The following is a 17442-nucleotide window of genomic DNA, read 5'->3' as shown; positions in this document are numbered from 1 at the left end:
AACAGCTGGCATTTTTTTTTAACTGAATTATGAATTAAACAGAAATAGCATAAGTTTTAAATTTATGCATATGTCTCAATTTTGACACCCTCAGAATTTCTTATAGAATCCCTTTTTAATTGAAATCACCCTTGAAGACAAATTTATTCACTTCTTATTTCGAATGAGAATTCAATTAAACACTATTCTTTTACTAAATATTTTACACATTCCATTTTATAATTTATATTCGTATGTTACATTTTAAATAATTTTTTTAGAGAAAATTATAAGAGTTAATGTTATAGAGATAGAGACGCTGTAGTAAGAAAATAATTTAAGTTTTTTGACTTGCATATATTTTATAAATAAAAACTTAGAAAAAATACCTTTTCAAGGTAAAATTTTATGGATATATGATGACACACCTACAAACTCTCATATACAAAGTATTTTTATACAAATTAACATGACATAACGTAGTCAATCGAATGAAAATACTACATAACCGACAATAATTTATAGTATTATTCTTAATATTAATGTGTGTTTATTTTTATAAATTAAATTGGGGTATCAAAGAAATAAAATTTAAAATGTGTGTTATGAGGATTTTAGAAGGGTGTTAAAATCTCCACTCAGTACGAACATTGGATAGTATTCAAGCCTTTTCATTCTACGAACCATGTGTTGTACATTCTTGCTAGGCCTCGAGAAAGTGGAAATTTATCTCATGCTCTAAAATTACTTCAGCCACCATGACCAAAAAAAAAAAAAAAATTGTCCATGATTGATTTAGTGGGCATAAGGCAAAAGAAAGAGCATTATTGTATCTCGTTGTTGGGCATAAGAGACTATGGGGCCACACAAAATGTTCATGACTATAACTCTATAATAAGCCCAAGAGGTCTATCGTGAGGGCAAAGCTGATCTAAGAATTATTCACGTATAAATTGTAAAAATATAGCCTACTGATTTCATAATTTATATAAAAGTAATTTTTCTTCTTCGTCAAGTATTGTAAAATTTCTGCTGTGAACTTAATCCTATCGCTGAAATTAATTTGATCTAATGTCTATAATTCTCTGTCTTTACAAGGGACTGTTGATGTCTGGTTTATTAGATAGTCACCTGCTGTCATTGCCCCAGATCGTATCCTTAATTCTTGTTGAGTCACTATTTCAGTCAGTGTTGCTGAGGTTCCATTGGGACATTTGATCGAGTACCCGATTCATTTCATCAAACACTTCATTTTCTGCCAAGGCAATGCCACTTGGGGTTGTCATCACACTAAATCATTGATTTAGATATGAGTTGCAACTTTAATTCAGGGAGCAAAGACATTAGCCAAACCACTTCTACTGCTAGCTATGCTGTAGTGCTCTATATTCACCTTCTCCATGTGCAGTACATGCCTTGACGTCCCATTCTATTTTTCAAAGTTAATTTCATTAATTAAAAATCAAGTTCATATTGAAATTTTAACCGTTTCTTATAAATAAAGTTGCTTTGAGTTTTCCAACTTCATAAAACCAATAATATTTATCTCATGGTGAGCGACAGTATCACGTAATGTTGTTGGTTAATTCATAACTTAAACATTATTCACAAGGAGTCATAAAATTTTCTCATATATCTACGTGCTAACATATTATTGGCATTTGTGCTCATTAGATCATCTTCCTATAAGATCAAATATCCATTTTAATTCCTTTAAAAATTCAATTTTAGTTGGAATAAAAAAAAAATCATCTATGTTAATTTTACTTGTTCAATCTCATTGGTAAATCGTTGTCTTCATCTCTCTCTCTCGATATCTCCTCTGCACCAACACATTCATCCATCATTGAAATTTATTGGTGTTACAATTGATGTTCAATCCTGAACTTGAATTTTGAAATAAAAGATTATATATTACTAGACAAAAAAAAAAAACCATATGTTATTCTAATCAAAGAAACTTCTGATCATTTTATATATTGCTCCTACATATAACTCATAGGTTTCATACTTCAAAGCACAACTTATTAATAACTGCAAGTACAAACAGCTTTATTGAATATTTAGATCCAGTAGAACATGGACCATACAATAGTTGAAATTAACCACAACTTTATTATTAACTAACTGCAATTTCCAGGACCAAAACCAAGCCTCCTTCCACCAACATCGTAGTGCACTTCATGCCCTCGCTGCTGAACATTCCCAAGAGTAATAGAATTGAGATCCGGAGGATATATAGCGAATTCTAGACACACTTGGCTCACAGAAGCGACGACTAGTGTCCCCCTAACGTCGAGTTCAAGGTCGACACCACCTAAGAAGTGGATTGCAATCTTTGGTACAACAACTGTTTCATAAGCACTCAAATCATAACAAGTACCAAGAAGATCTTCAAATTCTTTTGCCTTCTTATATTTCTTCATCCTTTTACGAAATGCTGATCTCAGAGCTGCGTATACGGGTGAAGGAAGCCTCGTGATGATGTTGCCGGAGTCGATTTCTGTACTCAATTTAGTAAAATATGAAATTTTAAATGGAAGTTTTTCTCCGCCAACACTTATTCCAGTGAGGATAATATCGTAATATTCAGACTGTTCAGCGGTAGTCACTATTGGAGTGTATTTTATGAATTTATTGCTAACAGAAACACGTTTGCCAAAGGTTATGTATCCTGTGGAGCCGTATGGTGAAGGTAGACAATAAGAGAAGTAGCTTGTATTAGTTTTTGAAATTATGGATACCGAACTTCGGTCGAGACCCATAATTCTGGACGCTCCGTTTTGGTCGCCAGTGTTGTTGGTGGTGCATCGTTCCCAACAGAAAAAGGGTACTGAGTAAATTACTCGTCTCTGTTGACTTCTTGTATGGTTATCCTATCAGTCGCTCAAAACCCACCGTCTCCTGAGCCGTCAGCGTATGCAATGTTGAATGGGCATTACTTGGAACTGCAATTGTCTGCATTTATTAAATAAATAATTTCCAATTATTTTCAGTAGAATTTGAATTTACGGCTGATCGTATTTGTGATTATTTTTTAATTAATTGTCTATATATACTTATCCAATAACTCTGGTGATGAAATAAGTAATGAATTGTCTATATATACTTATCCTATCTGGAGGAAGTATTTCACGGAGTATCTTGCACGTTGTGGAGCTGCAAGGGATTTTGGAGAAGGTTTTCGACTTGGATGAATAAAAAATTGGGTCCCTTTGTTGAGTGCAATGAATGCACGGCTTGCACTGAGTCCAAGTGAGGCCGCTACCAGTGTCCAAAAGGAGAGAAACATACTGTTTCGGCTCCCCAATGGCGACTACAATTTAATACTCGTCGACTGCAACATTTTCGATCTTGGCAGGGAATGTGAACGCCTTGGTTTTCTTGAAATTGTCAAGAATGGCTTTTTGCAAACGCCTGGAATTCTTTAAATGGAATCGTTGTTGGTCTCTAGTCTCTACGCAGAATTTCTTTGAGAGAGGGAGTGTTTCTACTTTTCCCTTGATTCAGCTTAGAACATGGCCCGTACCTTCCGACTACTTCGAGAGAAACTTAGCCGGGACCTTAAACATGCATATATATATATATTTGTTGTGAAATTAACCCTTATGATTACTAGATTAATCACACCCCAAGACCTAACTCAGACTTAAAGACTCAAGAATCAAACTTAAACTAACCAAGAACAAAGATCGGATCAAAGAACACAGCCCAAAGAATCAAGAATCACACAAGAACTTAAGTTTCAGCACCTTGAGGGTGCCTACATCCACTGGAGAAAACCAACACAGAGAGTAACTTTATTAAGCTTCAAGGTTACAGAGATGATAGCACACAATACAGAGATTACTCACTAAGATCAACTCTCACTACAACTGCTTATTCTCTCTCTCCTTGATCACGCACACTAACACCAGAACCAGCTCATTTATATATCAGTTGTGTAGGCGTAACAGATCCAGATTTTCCCTCCAAATCTAACAGCCTTTTAACCAACCTGTCACGAGCTTCTCACGCGCTATTATAAAGTCTTCCTTAAACGACTGCTAGCATTGCCGTTTAAGCTTAAACCAGGCATGCATTAGACACGTGAGATTTAAAGGTCTTGTACGACATTGGCAACTTGTCAGCTCTAGTATATTGCTCAAATGAACCGACATGTCACTCATCTTCACAACTTAAAACCGACAAGTTGTTCTGACGAGTTTGAGTTCATTTCAACAATCTCCACCTTGAACTCAACACTCTCAGCTCCCTCATTTCAAGTTGTCTTCTCCTCATCTGCAGCTTCTTAAAACCTGCAGATACCTGCTAAGTTCATGCAAAGGATGAACTTAGCAGTTGGCACAACCTTGGTTAATATGTCAGCTGGATTTTCTTTAGTATAAATCTGCAACAACTTTACAGCTCCCCTTGACACCTCAAGCCTCACAAAATGCAACTTAACATCTATATGTTTTGTTTTCTCGTGATGGGATTGATTCTTGCTAAGATGTATAGCACTCTGACTGTCACTGTATACTGTTACAGACTCTTGTTTTGCTCCCAATTCAGTTATCATGCCTTTCAGCCAAATTGCTTCTTTGAGAGCTTCTGCTGCTGCAGTATACTCAGCCCCTGTTGTGGACAAAGCCACTACATTCAGTAATATTGCTTTACAGCTGACTATGCAGCTTTCCAGAGTAAACAAATACCCTGTTTGTGACCTCCTTTTATCAAGATCACCAGCAAAATCAGCATCCACATAACCAATCAATGTGTGTCCACTTTTGTCTTCTCCACCATAGATCAAACCAACCTCTAGGGTCCCCTTCAGATACCTCATAATCCACTGAACAGCTCTCAAGTGCTCATATCTAGGGTTTGCCATAAACCTACTCACTAAACTCACAGCATATGAGATATTAGGTCTGGTGAGTACCATGGCATACATGAGGCTACCTACTGCACTAGAATAGGGTATACAAGCCATTTTTCATTGCTCTACTTCAGTTTGAGGGCACTGAGCAGTAGACAACTTGAAGTGGCTTGCCAATGGTGTCTGTACTTGCTTAGCATCATTTATTCCAAATCTCATCAGAACCTTCTGAATGTAGCTCTGTTGAGTTAAGAACAAACTCTTCTTGGTCCTGTTTCTGATGATATCCATTCCAAGAATTCTCTTAGCTTCTCCAAGTTCCTTCATTTCAAATTCCCTGCTCAAAAGCTTCTTTAAGTGATTGATCTCTTCCCTGTCATGGCATGCAATCAGCATGTCATCTACATACAGCAGAAGATATATCATTCCCCCTCCATTTGTCTCTTTGAAGTACACACAACAATCATAGCTGCACCTGTTGAAGGCATGTGTTATCATGAAGTTATCAAACTTCAGATACCATTGTCTGGGTGATTGCTTTAACCCATACAAAGACTTTTTAAGTAAGCAAACACAATCTTCTTTACCAGATGGCACATACCCTTCAGGCTGCTGCATTATAATTTCCTCTTGTAATTCACCATGCAGGAATGTTGTTTTTACATCCATCTGCTCAAAATGCATATCTTAAACAACCACAAGTGCAAGAATAATTCTGATGGAAGCATGTCTCACTACAGGAGAAAATACTTCAGTGAAGTCAATTCCCTCATTTTGTGTGAAGCCTCTTACCACCAGTCTAGCCTTAAATCTTATAGGTTCAGCTCCAGGTATACCATCTTTAATCTTGAAGATCCATTTACAGCTTACTGTTTTCCTCTTAGCTGGTTTTTCAATCAATTTCCAAGTCTTGTTTTTTATTAGGGATGCCATCTCTTCATCCATTGCCCTCTTCCATTCCAACTTGTTTTTGCCTGTGATATCTTCTTGATAAGTCCTAGGTTCATCATTCAGCTCTTGAGCAGCATTCAAAGCATATGCAATCAGATCAGCCACTACATATCTTTTAAGTGGTCTTATTGTCCTTCTCTTTCTGTCTCTTGCCAACTGATATGTGTCCTCTTCACTTTCTGCTGATTCATGTTCAACACCAGCTTCAGGTTCTATTTCAGCACCCTCAGTTTCAAGCTCGAGTTCTTTCAAGTTTTGATGCTCCACCTGAAACTCCACTTTATTAGTCTCAGTGCCTGATTCAGTGTTGCTAACAGGGCTCCTTGGTTTATTCAATAATTCTTTTTCATGGAATCTTACATCCCTGCTTATGATGCACTGTGGTGGCTTTGAGTCAACACACCACAATCTATAGCCTTTAACACCCTCTGGATACCCTAGAAACCTGCAATTTAATGCTCTTGGTTCCAGCTTACCCTACTTCACATGAGCATATGATGTGCAGCAAAAAATTCTGAGTTTTGCATAGTCAGCCATTCTTCCTAACTAAAGTTCCATTGGTGTTTTACAACCTATAGCAGTTGAAGGGCTTCTGTTGACTAAGTAGCATGATGTGTTTAAAGCTTCTGCCCAAAGGGTTTTTGGGAGCTTAGAATAGATTAGCATGCACCTTACCTTCTCCACTAAAGTCCTGTTCATCCTCTCAGCAAGACCATTTTGTTGAGGGGTATAGGTGATAGTTTTGTGCCTCTGAATACCATTCTTTTCACAGAATTCTTCAAACAGCTTATTGCAGTACTCAAAGCCATTATCTGTCCTCAGAGTTTTTACCTTCAAACCAGTCTGGTTTTCAACAAAAATCTTCCAGTTTTTGAATTTTTCCAGAACCTCATCTTTACTTTTGAGTGCAAAGACACAAACCATCCTTGAAAAATCATCTATAAAAGTCAGAAAATATCTACACCCACCTAGTGAATTCACTTGTGCAGGCCCCCACAAATCCGAGTGTATGTATCCAAGTTTCTCTTTGGTGGTGCGAGCCGCAATCTCAAACCTTAACCTCGAGGATTTTCCTATAATACAATCCTCACAGAACCCCAAAGCTCCTATCTGATCATCCCCAAAGACTCTTTGTTTTTGTAACTCTCTCAAACCTCTTTCACTCATATGCCTCATCCTCAAATGCCACAGCATTGATCTGTTCCCTCTACTGTCAGTTACACTTGCCTCTCCAACAGCAGTGTGTCCATCCATCACATACAGGCCATTTTGTTTTATTCCTTTCATGATCACCATTGAGCCTTTAATTACCCTCAATACATCTTTCTCAGTCTTAATCACACAACTTGTTTGATCTAGCATGCCAATTGAAATTAAGTTCCTTTTTAAATCAGGAACAAATCTTACTTATGTCAATTCCCTTATCACACCATCAAACATTCTAAGGCTAACAGTCCCAATACCAACCACCTTACACATTGAGTTATTACCCATTAAGACCATACCTTAATCACATGGCTGATATATTGTAAAATAGCTTCTATTTGGACACATATGAAAGGTACAACCTGAGTCAAAGACCCACTGACCTTGAGGTTTCTAACTTGTGGCAATAAATACTCCAACTGTTTCAAAGCTACATTTTTCTTCTATGGCTATGGCTGCATTTCATGTTCTTTCTTTGGTTTTTTTATTCTTATTCTTCCTTTTAGGGCAATCTCTTTTGAAATGCCCTTCTTTATGGCAATGGAAACACTTTAAATTCTTCTGTTTAGATTTTGATCTGTCTTGCTTCTTTCCTTTGCTTTCTCTCTTCTCAGGTCTGCCTCTTGCCATCAGTCCCTCACTTGATTCACTTTCTGGATTATCTTTCTTATCTTTCAGCTTCTTGGTTCCAAGAGCAGATTTAACCTCTTCCAGGGAGAGTATTTGCCTCTCATACAGTAGTGCATCCACAAAGTGCTCGTAAGACTATGGTAAAGAACTGATTAGTAGCAAAGCTTTGCTTTCATCATTCAGACCTTCATCAATAGTCTCAAGTTCATCACAAACCTTATTGAACTCATCTATATGCTCATTTAATGATGCCCCTTCAATCATCTTCAGTGAGAACATCTTCTTTTTTATGTAAAGTCTATTTGCCAAAGACTTTGTCATATACAGATTCTCCAACTTGGCCCATAAACCAGCAATAGTTTTTTCTTTAGCCACTTCTCGAATTACAGAGTCACCAAGACTCAGAATGATTGTGCTTCTAGCTTTCTTGTCAATCTCTGCTACTTGTTCTGGGGTCTGAGATGATAAAGCCTCACCTCCTTCAAGCTTAAAGATTGGATCTATGGCTTCTTTCAGCCCTTGAGTAATCAACAAAGCCTCCATCTTGATCTTCCACATATTAAAATCATTTTGCCCCGTAAACTTCTCAAGATCCACTTTTGAACCCATTCTTGAACCTTGAAATCAGAGTTAAGGCTCTGATACCAATTGTTGTGAAATTAACCCTTATGATTACTAGATTAATCACACCCTAAGACCTAACTCAGACTTAAAGACTCAAGAATCAAACTTAAACTAACCAAGAACAAATATCGGATCAAAGAACACAGCCCAAAGAATCAAGAATCACACAAGAACTTAAGTGGTCCAGCACCTTGAGAGTGCCTACATCCACAGGAGAAAACCAACACAGAGAGTAACTTTATTAAGCTTCAAGGTTACAGAGATGATAGCACACAATACAGAGATTACTCGCTAAGATCAACTCTCACTACAACTGCTTATTCTCTCTCTCCTTGATCACGCACACTAACACCAGAACTAGCTTATTTATATATCAGTTGTGCAAGGGTAACAGATCCAGATTTTCCCTCCAAATCTAACAGCCTTTTAACCAACCTGTCACGAGCTTCTCACGCGTTATTATAAAGCCTTCTTTAAACGTTTGCTAGCATTGCCGTTTAAGCTTAAACCAGGCATGCATTAGACACGTGAGATTTAAAGGTCTTGTACGACATTGGCAACTTGTCAGCTCTAGTATATTGCTCAAATGAATCGACATGTCACTCATCTTCACAACTTAAAACCGACAAGTTGTTCTGATGAGTTTGAGTTCATTTCAACAATATTTATGAATGATTATAAAAAAAAATTAACAGGATAAAATCACAACCATGTGCATGTATAATATAAGAACCATAGGGCAAAGTTGTGCGTGTGCGGTTGCAAACAGTTGGTGGTATTAGAGAACTGACTGAAACAATGTGACCATGGGTGAGGTCATCGTCGTTGGCACAGCCATTGTTGGATGAACAAAGAAGCCATATAAAAGGAAGCAAAGCCTTGACTAGAATCCACATTATGCGTGGCCAAATGTATGTTCTCGAAGATTACAAGAAGATGCATGGACAAAATATTTGCTATCTTGGCTTCACTTATATATAGAAACTGGAGGTTAAAATTATTTGAGATACGAATTCTTTTGATAAATGGAGTAATAAAGTGATACTACGTAGGGTTGGGCAAAATCAGGTTAGGGTCGGGTTCGGATCAATTCGATCGGGTTTCGGGTTGGTCGGGTTGAATAAAAATTCATCCGAATTCAACCCAATAATCAGATCGGGTTGAAAAATCAGATTGAGTTCGGATCAATTCGAATTAAATTTTATACTCTAATGGGCTTGAAAAAGCCTAACCCAAACCCTTACCTTGGCGGGGATTCGTCATTCAAACAATAAATGCTGAGGCGGCAAACCCGGAGCATGGTAATCTGGATATTTTGGATTGTCCAATATCATTCTGTCTTCCTTTAGCTTCTTATTATTTATATTACGTGCATGCATATTTTGGATGCTTCTCAATTTGATCCACAACAAAATTTGACATAGCGACACTATGATCCTATTTATTTTGAAAATACCACATTGGTTCCTGTCGTTAGTTAGTAACTGTTTGGTAGCAATTTCTTTTGTTTTTTTTTCACAGAATTATGAATAAAATTGAATTTGCATAAGTATTGAATATTCAATTAAACATTATCCTTCTAATAAACCTTTTAAACCCATCCCATTTCATAATTTATATTTAATTTTTTTAAGAGAAAATTATAGGTGTTTAGAGTTATGAAGATAGAAACTAATAGTAAGAAAATAGTTTAAGATTTTAAGATTTGTATATTTTTATGAATCAAAACTTAAGAAATCTATTTTTCTTTGGGTGAATTTTTTTGGGTAGATGATGATACATGTACAAATTCTTGTAAAAATTATTTTTATACAAACTAACATGGCTTAACATGATTGGTTGAATGAAAACACTACATGATCCATATAATTTAGATTTGTTATTTTATATTTCACTCAACCAATGATTTAATATCACATCAATTTATATAAAAATAGATTGTACAAGAGTTTGTAGTTATAGTATTACATTTATATAAAAATAGATTGTATAAGAGTTTGTAGTTATAGTATTACATTTAATATTAATATGTGCATTTATTTTTTATAAATCAAAATGGAGGTATTTATGAAATAAAATTTAAAATAGTGGTATAAGGATTTTTGAGGCGTATTAAGAGCCCCACTCTGTATGAAAATTGTAGCCCAATCCAATTACCAAAAAAGCGATCGGACTTTTCTTACTACGAACCATGTGTTGCACATTCTTGCTGGACCTCGAAGAAGCGGAAATGTCATGTTAAGTAGTGTTTTTCGCATAGTGGCTGAAATAATTTGGACCTACTAAAGCAAGAGACTTTTGTCTTCCACTTTCAAGAGTAAAGCATACGCCAAAAACGAGAAAAAATATCTTGCTTCGTGATTGAATAGTTAGCGGGTATACAATTGTAACAACTAATATTTGGCTAAGGTCAGTCTTGCTTATTCTGATAAACATAACGTCAATGACACCATTCAACTCAATAAGCTGAAAAGGAAAGGAGAGCATTATCTTTACTGGGCATAACTTTAGAATATGCCCGATGGATCTATCGCGTGTGCAAAGGTGAGGTCAGAATTACGCATGTATAAATTGCAAAAGTGCAGCCTATTGATTTCATTCATTTCATAAGTTTAATTAAATGTATTGTTTCTTCTTCGTCAAGTATTGTAAAATACCGGCTGTGAACTTGATCCTATGGCTAAAACAAATTTGATTAAATGTCTATAATGAAGGACAACATTTGTCCATGAGGTTACTAAAAACGCAACTTTTGTGCAGTAAAATTAAAACGGATGGCGGAAGCTCTAGAAACCTCGGATCAGCTTCATTCAAAAACGAAAATCAAGAGGAAAGATTGACGTTTAATTACCTCACTTGTAGTTTCAAAAACGACTTCGTGAAGTAGGAGAAAATGACTGAAAACAGCAAGCTACGAACACTGTCCAGAAAATAGACCTCTGCACGAACAGCTTCTGTTTTGCCACGATTTGAGATCCTTAAAGCACCCCAATTGTGATGCCTCTAGTCAGTCCACACTTAGAAATGTTCTAGGAGTTCATAGGATTTGGAATCTCGAAATTTCGTTTAGAAATGAGAGAGATAATGAAGAAACATGAATGCTAGTTCATGATAATTCATTCCACCAAATAAAGCCACCATTATCTTCAATAATAGCACCAAACATTATCATGTTCTAGACCCACCCACTAAGCTATTATTTATTGAATGTGATCTTATCACTTCAATATTTTATTTAATAAAATAAATAAATAGCTATATTAATTAATTTTGTCTTTAATTAATTAATCCCATTTTGATCAAATCAAATGGTTAAATGTGGGCTTCTTTTGTGACATGTTCTAATGCTTTCTCTTAATCCATATTAGATCCAATAAAAGCCCAAAATTCTAAACCCAAAATTGGTCTAGAAGTCCGTAATCATATATGAACCGGAACATATCCAAAATGGTCATTTTACGTGCTCGATATTACATAATGTTTAATTGAGGATTTATGAAATTTATTTTGTTCCTTAAACTATTTATAGAATATCTAAATTTCTATCTTAAATCATATTTAAGATATATATATATATATATATATATATATATATATATTCATTCTTAATGAATTATAATATAAATATCGATTTTCCTAAAATTAGGAAATTTAACTTCTCATTTTCTAGTAACTCCTTTTTCATTTCTATTTGGTGTGTGACCTTTTAGGTTCTTAGTTATAAGGTAGTAGAACTATTTTAATGATAACTCTTTATTCATTAAATGATGCTAAACTCTTTAGTCATCAAATAGAACTTTTCTAATGACCTTAAGATGCATTGCTAATACACTTCACCAATATTAATCTTAAGGTTTCTACAAGTCATGAGTGACACCTAGCAGTATTTCACAACTATCCAAATAACAAGAATTGTTGGATCTATAGAACCTATTCTATTGTATCTCTATGTCTTGGTCTCTTCATCATCCATGTCCAGAGAAAAGCACGGCTTATGGTTTATTATGTTAAGCAGTTGTGCTTTATCTCAAAATAAATCTAAATGAACTTGACATGAAAATATAATTTGAACTCCTTCAAATATATTTCACCTTGGCCAAGGATTTCTCATGCCAATTCATATTATCTCATAGGGACATCCTTTTTGTATATTACAAAGTGATGAATTCTATATTGGCCATACACTTGTCTTCGTACATAGCCAACCATGACAGCTATTGCTAGATCTCTTCCTTGATTAGGAATCAATCATTATGCTTTCACATATCATAGATGTCTATGTATAAGACATCTGTTATGCCTCAGGTCTAAAGATCATTACTAAACATAGTGTCTATTACAATGTATAATAAGCCATTAACACTCAAAACCATATGGCTTACTATATTTGGTCAAGTTCAGTAAACTCGCTCTCTCAACAAGTACCTATGTGTTTGACTTGACATCTCATGTCAATGATATGAAACTCACCATCCATTTTAGTATCACATACCATAAGGAGTCATAACACATACTAGTGTTTATAGGAATTTATAATGTCCAATCATAAATCCACCACTAGGAACTATTTTAGAAGTATAATACAAAGGATGCACGTTTCATATTATCGACAAACTCGAGAATGTGTTCCTTAACTATTTTACTTCTTGGACTATATTCATTAAATTAATTTATGAATGTTGATAACTTTGCCATTTTATAAATATCAAAATGCTATTCAAATACAATAATTCCCTAAACAAACAAACACCATTCGATTGGCCTTTAGGGCATATTACTAACATATAATTCTGTGTCCTTTACAAGTGACTGCTTATGCTTTTTTTTATTAGCTAGTCACATAATGTCATCCCCCGAGATCACATCCTTCATTCTTCCTGAGTCACTATTTCAATCAGTGTTGCTGAGGTTTCATTGAGAGTTTGAGACATTTCATCGCACCTGATTCATTTTATCAAAGACTCGATTTTCGGCCAAGGCAATACACTTGGGTTGTCATCACATTGGATCCTTGGTTTAGACATAAGTTACAGCGTTAGTTCAGGGAGTAAAGAGGTAAGCTAAACCACTTCTGCTGCTGTAGTACTGCTCTGTACTCAGCTTCTCTACGTGGAGTAAATGCACTTGATAATTAAAGACTGAATTCATATTGAAAATTTTAACTCTTTCTTATAAAGTTATTGTGAGCTTTCCAATTCCATAAACATTCCATTACATATCATAATAATTATTTAATGGGCGATAGTGATCACCTTATAATAAGCTACAGTATTATGTGACGCCGTTTTGTTTATGCACAACTTAAATACTATTCACGATGAGACGATATTTTATAACATATCCAACTGCTTTCCATTACAATCATTCATCACTGAAATTTTTTAGTGTTACAATCGATGCTCAATCCTCAACCTGAGCTTTGAAATAAAAAATTTTATATTGTCCGGGACAAAAAAAAAGAAAAGAAAAACAAATGCCGTGTGTTCTAATTAAAATAGCTTATGCCCATTCTATTGCTCCTACATATAACTCATAGCTTTCATACTTCAAAGCACAGCTGATTAAAAACTGCAAGTACAAATAGCTTTATTTAATATTTACTAATAACTGCAAGTACGTACAAACAGCTTTATTGAATATTTAGATTGAGTAGAACATGGACCATACAATACTTGAAATTAAGCACAACTTTATTATTAACTAACTGCAATTTCCAGGACCAAAACCAAGCCTCCTTCCAGCAACATCGTAGTGCACTTCGTGCCCTCGCTGCTGAACATTTCCAAGAGTAATAGAATTGGGATCCGGAGGATATGTAGCGAAGCCTAGACACACTTGGCTCACAGAAGCGACGACTAGTGTCCCCCTCACGTCGAGTTCAAGGTCGACACCACCTAAGAAGTGGATTGCAATCTTTGGTACAACAACTGTTTCATAAGCACTCAAATCATAACATGTATCAAGAAGATCTTCAAGTCCTTTTGCCTTCTTATATTTCTTCATCCTTTTATGAAATGCTGATCTCAAAGCTGCGTATATGGGTGGAGGAAGCCGCGTGATGATGTTGCCCGAGTCGATTATTGCACCGAACTTAGTAAAATATGAAGTATTAAAAGGAAGTTTTTTCCCACCAACACTTATTCCAGTGAGGATAATATCGTAAAATTCAGACTGTTCGCTGGTAGTGACTATTGGAGTGTATTTTATGAACTTACTGTTCACAGTATCAGTTTTACCAAAGGTTATGTATCCTGTGGAGCCGTATGGCGAAGGTAGACAGTAAGAGAAATAGCTTGTGTTAGTTCTTGTAATTATGGATACCGGACTTCGGTCGAGACCCATAATTCCGGACGCTCCGCTTTTGTCGCCACTGCTGTTGTTAATGCATCCCAACAGAAAAGGGTACCGCGTAAAGTACCCATTGCTGTTGGCTTCTTGTATAGTTATCCTATCAGTCGCCCAAAAGCCGCCGCTGCCTGAGCCGTCAGCGTATTGAATGTTGAAAGGGCATTCCTTGGAATTGCAATTACCTGCTTATATTTGAAGCAAAAAAAAAAAAAAACTCTGAATTATTTCCACCAGAGATATAAAATTTGGATTTACAGCTGATCTTATTTGTGATTATTTTTTAATAATCTTCTATCAAGCTTAAGTTTATAGCACTGTAGCTTCGATTTAATTGTCTATGTATTCTTATCCAATATCTTAATTTTGGTGACGAAAAAGTAAAGAATTAGTAAATCTTGACCGAAAGGAAATGATTCACGGAGTATCCTGCACGATGTGGAGTTGCAGGGGATTTTGAAGAAGGTTTTGGACTTGGACGCATAAAAAAATGGGTCCCTTTGTTGAAAGCAATGAATGCAGGGCTTGCATTGAGTCCAAGTGACGTCGCTACCAGTATCCAGAAGGAGAGAAACATACTGTTTCGGCTCCCCAATGGCCACTACAATATAGTACTCATCCGCCACAGTATCGTTGATGTTGGCAGGGAATGTAAAGGCCTCCGTTCTCTTTAAAAATTCAGGAAAGGGTTTTCGCAAACGCCTGGAATTCTTTAAATGGAGTCGTTGCTGGTCTTGACGCAGAATTTCTGAGAGAGAGGGAGCGTGTGTACTTATCCCTTGATTCAACCTTGAACATGGGCCGTACTTGCTTACTACTTCTAGAGATGCCTTGTCGGGACCTTAATATGTATGCGCAGACATAGCTTTTAGTTAGTGCTAGTTTTTATGATCATAAAAACAATAACAGGGGAAAATCAAAACCATGCGTGTGTGTGTGTGTATATATATATTATATTAGAACCTTGGGGCAAAGCTGTGCGTGTGCGGTTGCAAACATTTGGTGGTAATAGAGAACTGACTGAAACAATGTGACTGTGGGAGAGGTCGTTGTCGTCAGCGTAGGCGCCATTGTTGGATGAACAGAGAAGACATATAAAAAGAAGAAAAGCCTTGGAGAGAATCCACATTTTGCACTCAGAGGGCTGTTATTTTTTTGTGGCCAAATATGTTCACTAAGCTTTCAAGAACACGAACTATATATTTGCTATCTTGGCTCCCCTTATATATAGCAACTGGAGAGGGAAATTGTTTGAGATACCAATTCTTTTGATAAATGGATTAACAAATACTACGTACGTACATAATTTTAATTTTTCTGTGCGCTTTTTATATTTCCTGTCTAAAATAACGTTAAATTTGATTTATCCTACTTACCATATTAGTTCCTGTTCGGTGTTATGTGCCACTTTCTTTTCCATTTCCTGAAAATAAGTTAACTGTTCAGTGAGATGTTTTGATAAAATTAATTGGATAATAAAACACAAAATCAAGATTTCACATTTTACTCATTAAGTTGGAGAACAATCTTTTATCGTTTGGTTGAATTTAGATAAGGAAAATTATCATTTGTATACCCTTAATTTACTTATCAAAAATACTACAACAATTTTAAGGTGTATCAATCGTCCACTCTAAGTTGACAAAATGTATCAGCTAACCACCAAACCGTTAGTTGCCGTTTAAGTATGATGACGTCAGAAGGGTAATTTGGTCTTTTCATATAATACAAGTGATAATTTAAGGGTATATAAGTGATAAAAAGAGAATTTAAGGGTATACAAGTGATAATTTTCAAGGGTAAAATCGTCAATTCACTGTAATTCCGTTAACTTTCAAACGGCAACTAACGGTTTAGTGGTCGGCTGATACATTTTGTCAACTAATGGTGGACGATTGATACACTCTCAAAGTATTGTAATATTTTTGATAACAAAGCAAATATAGAGTATACGAATGATAATTTCCCTTTAGATAATGCTAGCCATCATTTACTTTTCTCTGCTCCAAATGCCAGTTGATATCACTCCTTTTTCTTTTTCTTCTCAATTAATTTCTAGTTTCTGGAGGAAACCCAAAGCTCATTTATAGACAATGTATTCAAGCTTCACGGCGGGCCTCACTGATCGAGATCATATTTTTACAAGTAACTTTTGGCAGTAATTGTTTACTTTACACAGACTGAAGTTGCAAATGAGTTCGGTCTATCACCCTTAGTCAGATGGCCAAACTGAAATGGTCAACAAAAGTTTAGGATAGTATCTTAGATGTATAACAGGTGCCTGACCAGCCAAATGAGTGGTTTAACTGGCTACCTCAAGCCGAATGATGGTATAACAAGTCATATCACTTTCACACTCACTCAACTCCATTTGATATTGTCAATGGCAAGCCACCTCCCATCTTTAATGCATAACTCCAGAAGAATCAAAAGGGGATGCTGCGGAAGAACAGTTGCTGGATAAGGATGCTGTGATAAAGCAATTAAAGGAAAATATATCCCAATCCGAAGACAAAATAAGGTCTCGAGTTGGAACAAATTACTATAATCCGTCCTTTCCTGTGGGTCAATCGACATGTTTCACAAATTTTACGAACTGAAGCTCAATAAGCCGAGAGGCACAAGTCTGAACGAGAGTTTAAGGTGGGTGACATGGTTATTAGCGGCTACAACCTTTTAGGCAAACATCTGTATTAGTATAAAGGAACCGGAAGTTATCTCCAAGTTTTTTGGGCCTTATAAAGTTCTACAGCGAATTAGCAAGGTCGTATATAAGCTGGAGCTACCTATTGATAACAGAATTCACCTTATCTTTCATTTTGCTTGTTTGAAGAAAATGGTGGGAGATG

General features: G+C 35.9%; 2 protein-coding genes across 2 annotated transcripts; both read right to left on the bottom strand.

Annotated features, from left to right (window-relative positions):
- Positions 1-1967: 1967 nt before the first annotated feature.
- Positions 1968-11388, bottom strand: LOC107177631 (aspartyl protease family protein At5g10770-like). The gene is made up of 2 exons (XM_052441108.1): positions 11100-11388; positions 1968-2937 (listed from the first exon to the last, which is right to left on the bottom strand). Exon 2 carries the CDS (start codon positions 2742-2744, stop codon positions 2103-2105), a length of 642 nt encoding a protein of 213 aa, XP_052297068.1. The 5' UTR covers positions 2745-2937; positions 11100-11388; the 3' UTR covers positions 1968-2102.
- Positions 11389-13806: 2418 nt separating this feature from the next.
- Positions 13807-15802, bottom strand: LOC102612488 (aspartyl protease family protein At5g10770-like). The gene is made up of 3 exons (XM_006483443.4): positions 15557-15802; positions 14997-15434; positions 13807-14778 (listed from the first exon to the last, which is right to left on the bottom strand). The coding sequence occupies exons 1-3, from the start codon at positions 15720-15722 to the stop codon at positions 13949-13951; spliced, it is 1434 nt and encodes a 477-aa protein (XP_006483506.2). The 5' UTR covers positions 15723-15802; the 3' UTR covers positions 13807-13948.
- Positions 15803-17442: the final 1640 nt, after the last annotated feature.

This window comes from Citrus sinensis, chromosome 1 (genome assembly GCF_022201045.2).
Source record: "Citrus sinensis cultivar Valencia sweet orange chromosome 1, DVS_A1.0, whole genome shotgun sequence".
NCBI lineage: Eukaryota > Viridiplantae > Streptophyta > Magnoliopsida > Sapindales > Rutaceae > Citrus > Citrus sinensis.
The sequence above is the reverse complement of the archived record's forward strand: the minus strand, read 5'-3'. Positions and strand labels throughout refer to the sequence as shown.

Bases quoted from the DNA above. Each gene is read 5' to 3' on its own strand.
- LOC102612488 (XM_006483443.4), bottom strand. From the start codon at position 15,722: ATGTGGATTCTCTCCAAGGCTTTTCTTCTTTTTATATGTCTTCTCTGT. The intron at 15,435-15,556 runs GTTCTAATATAA...ATACATATTAAG, and splicing joins ACGCACAGCTTTGCCCCAAG to GTCCCGACAAGGCATCTCTA. The intron at 14,779-14,996 runs GTCAAGATTTAC...AAATATAAGCAG, and splicing joins CCGTGAATCATTTCCTTTCG to GTAATTGCAATTCCAAGGAA.
- LOC107177631 (XM_052441108.1), bottom strand. From the start codon at position 2,744: ATGGGTCTCGACCGAAGTTCGGTATCCATAATTTCAAAAACTAATACA.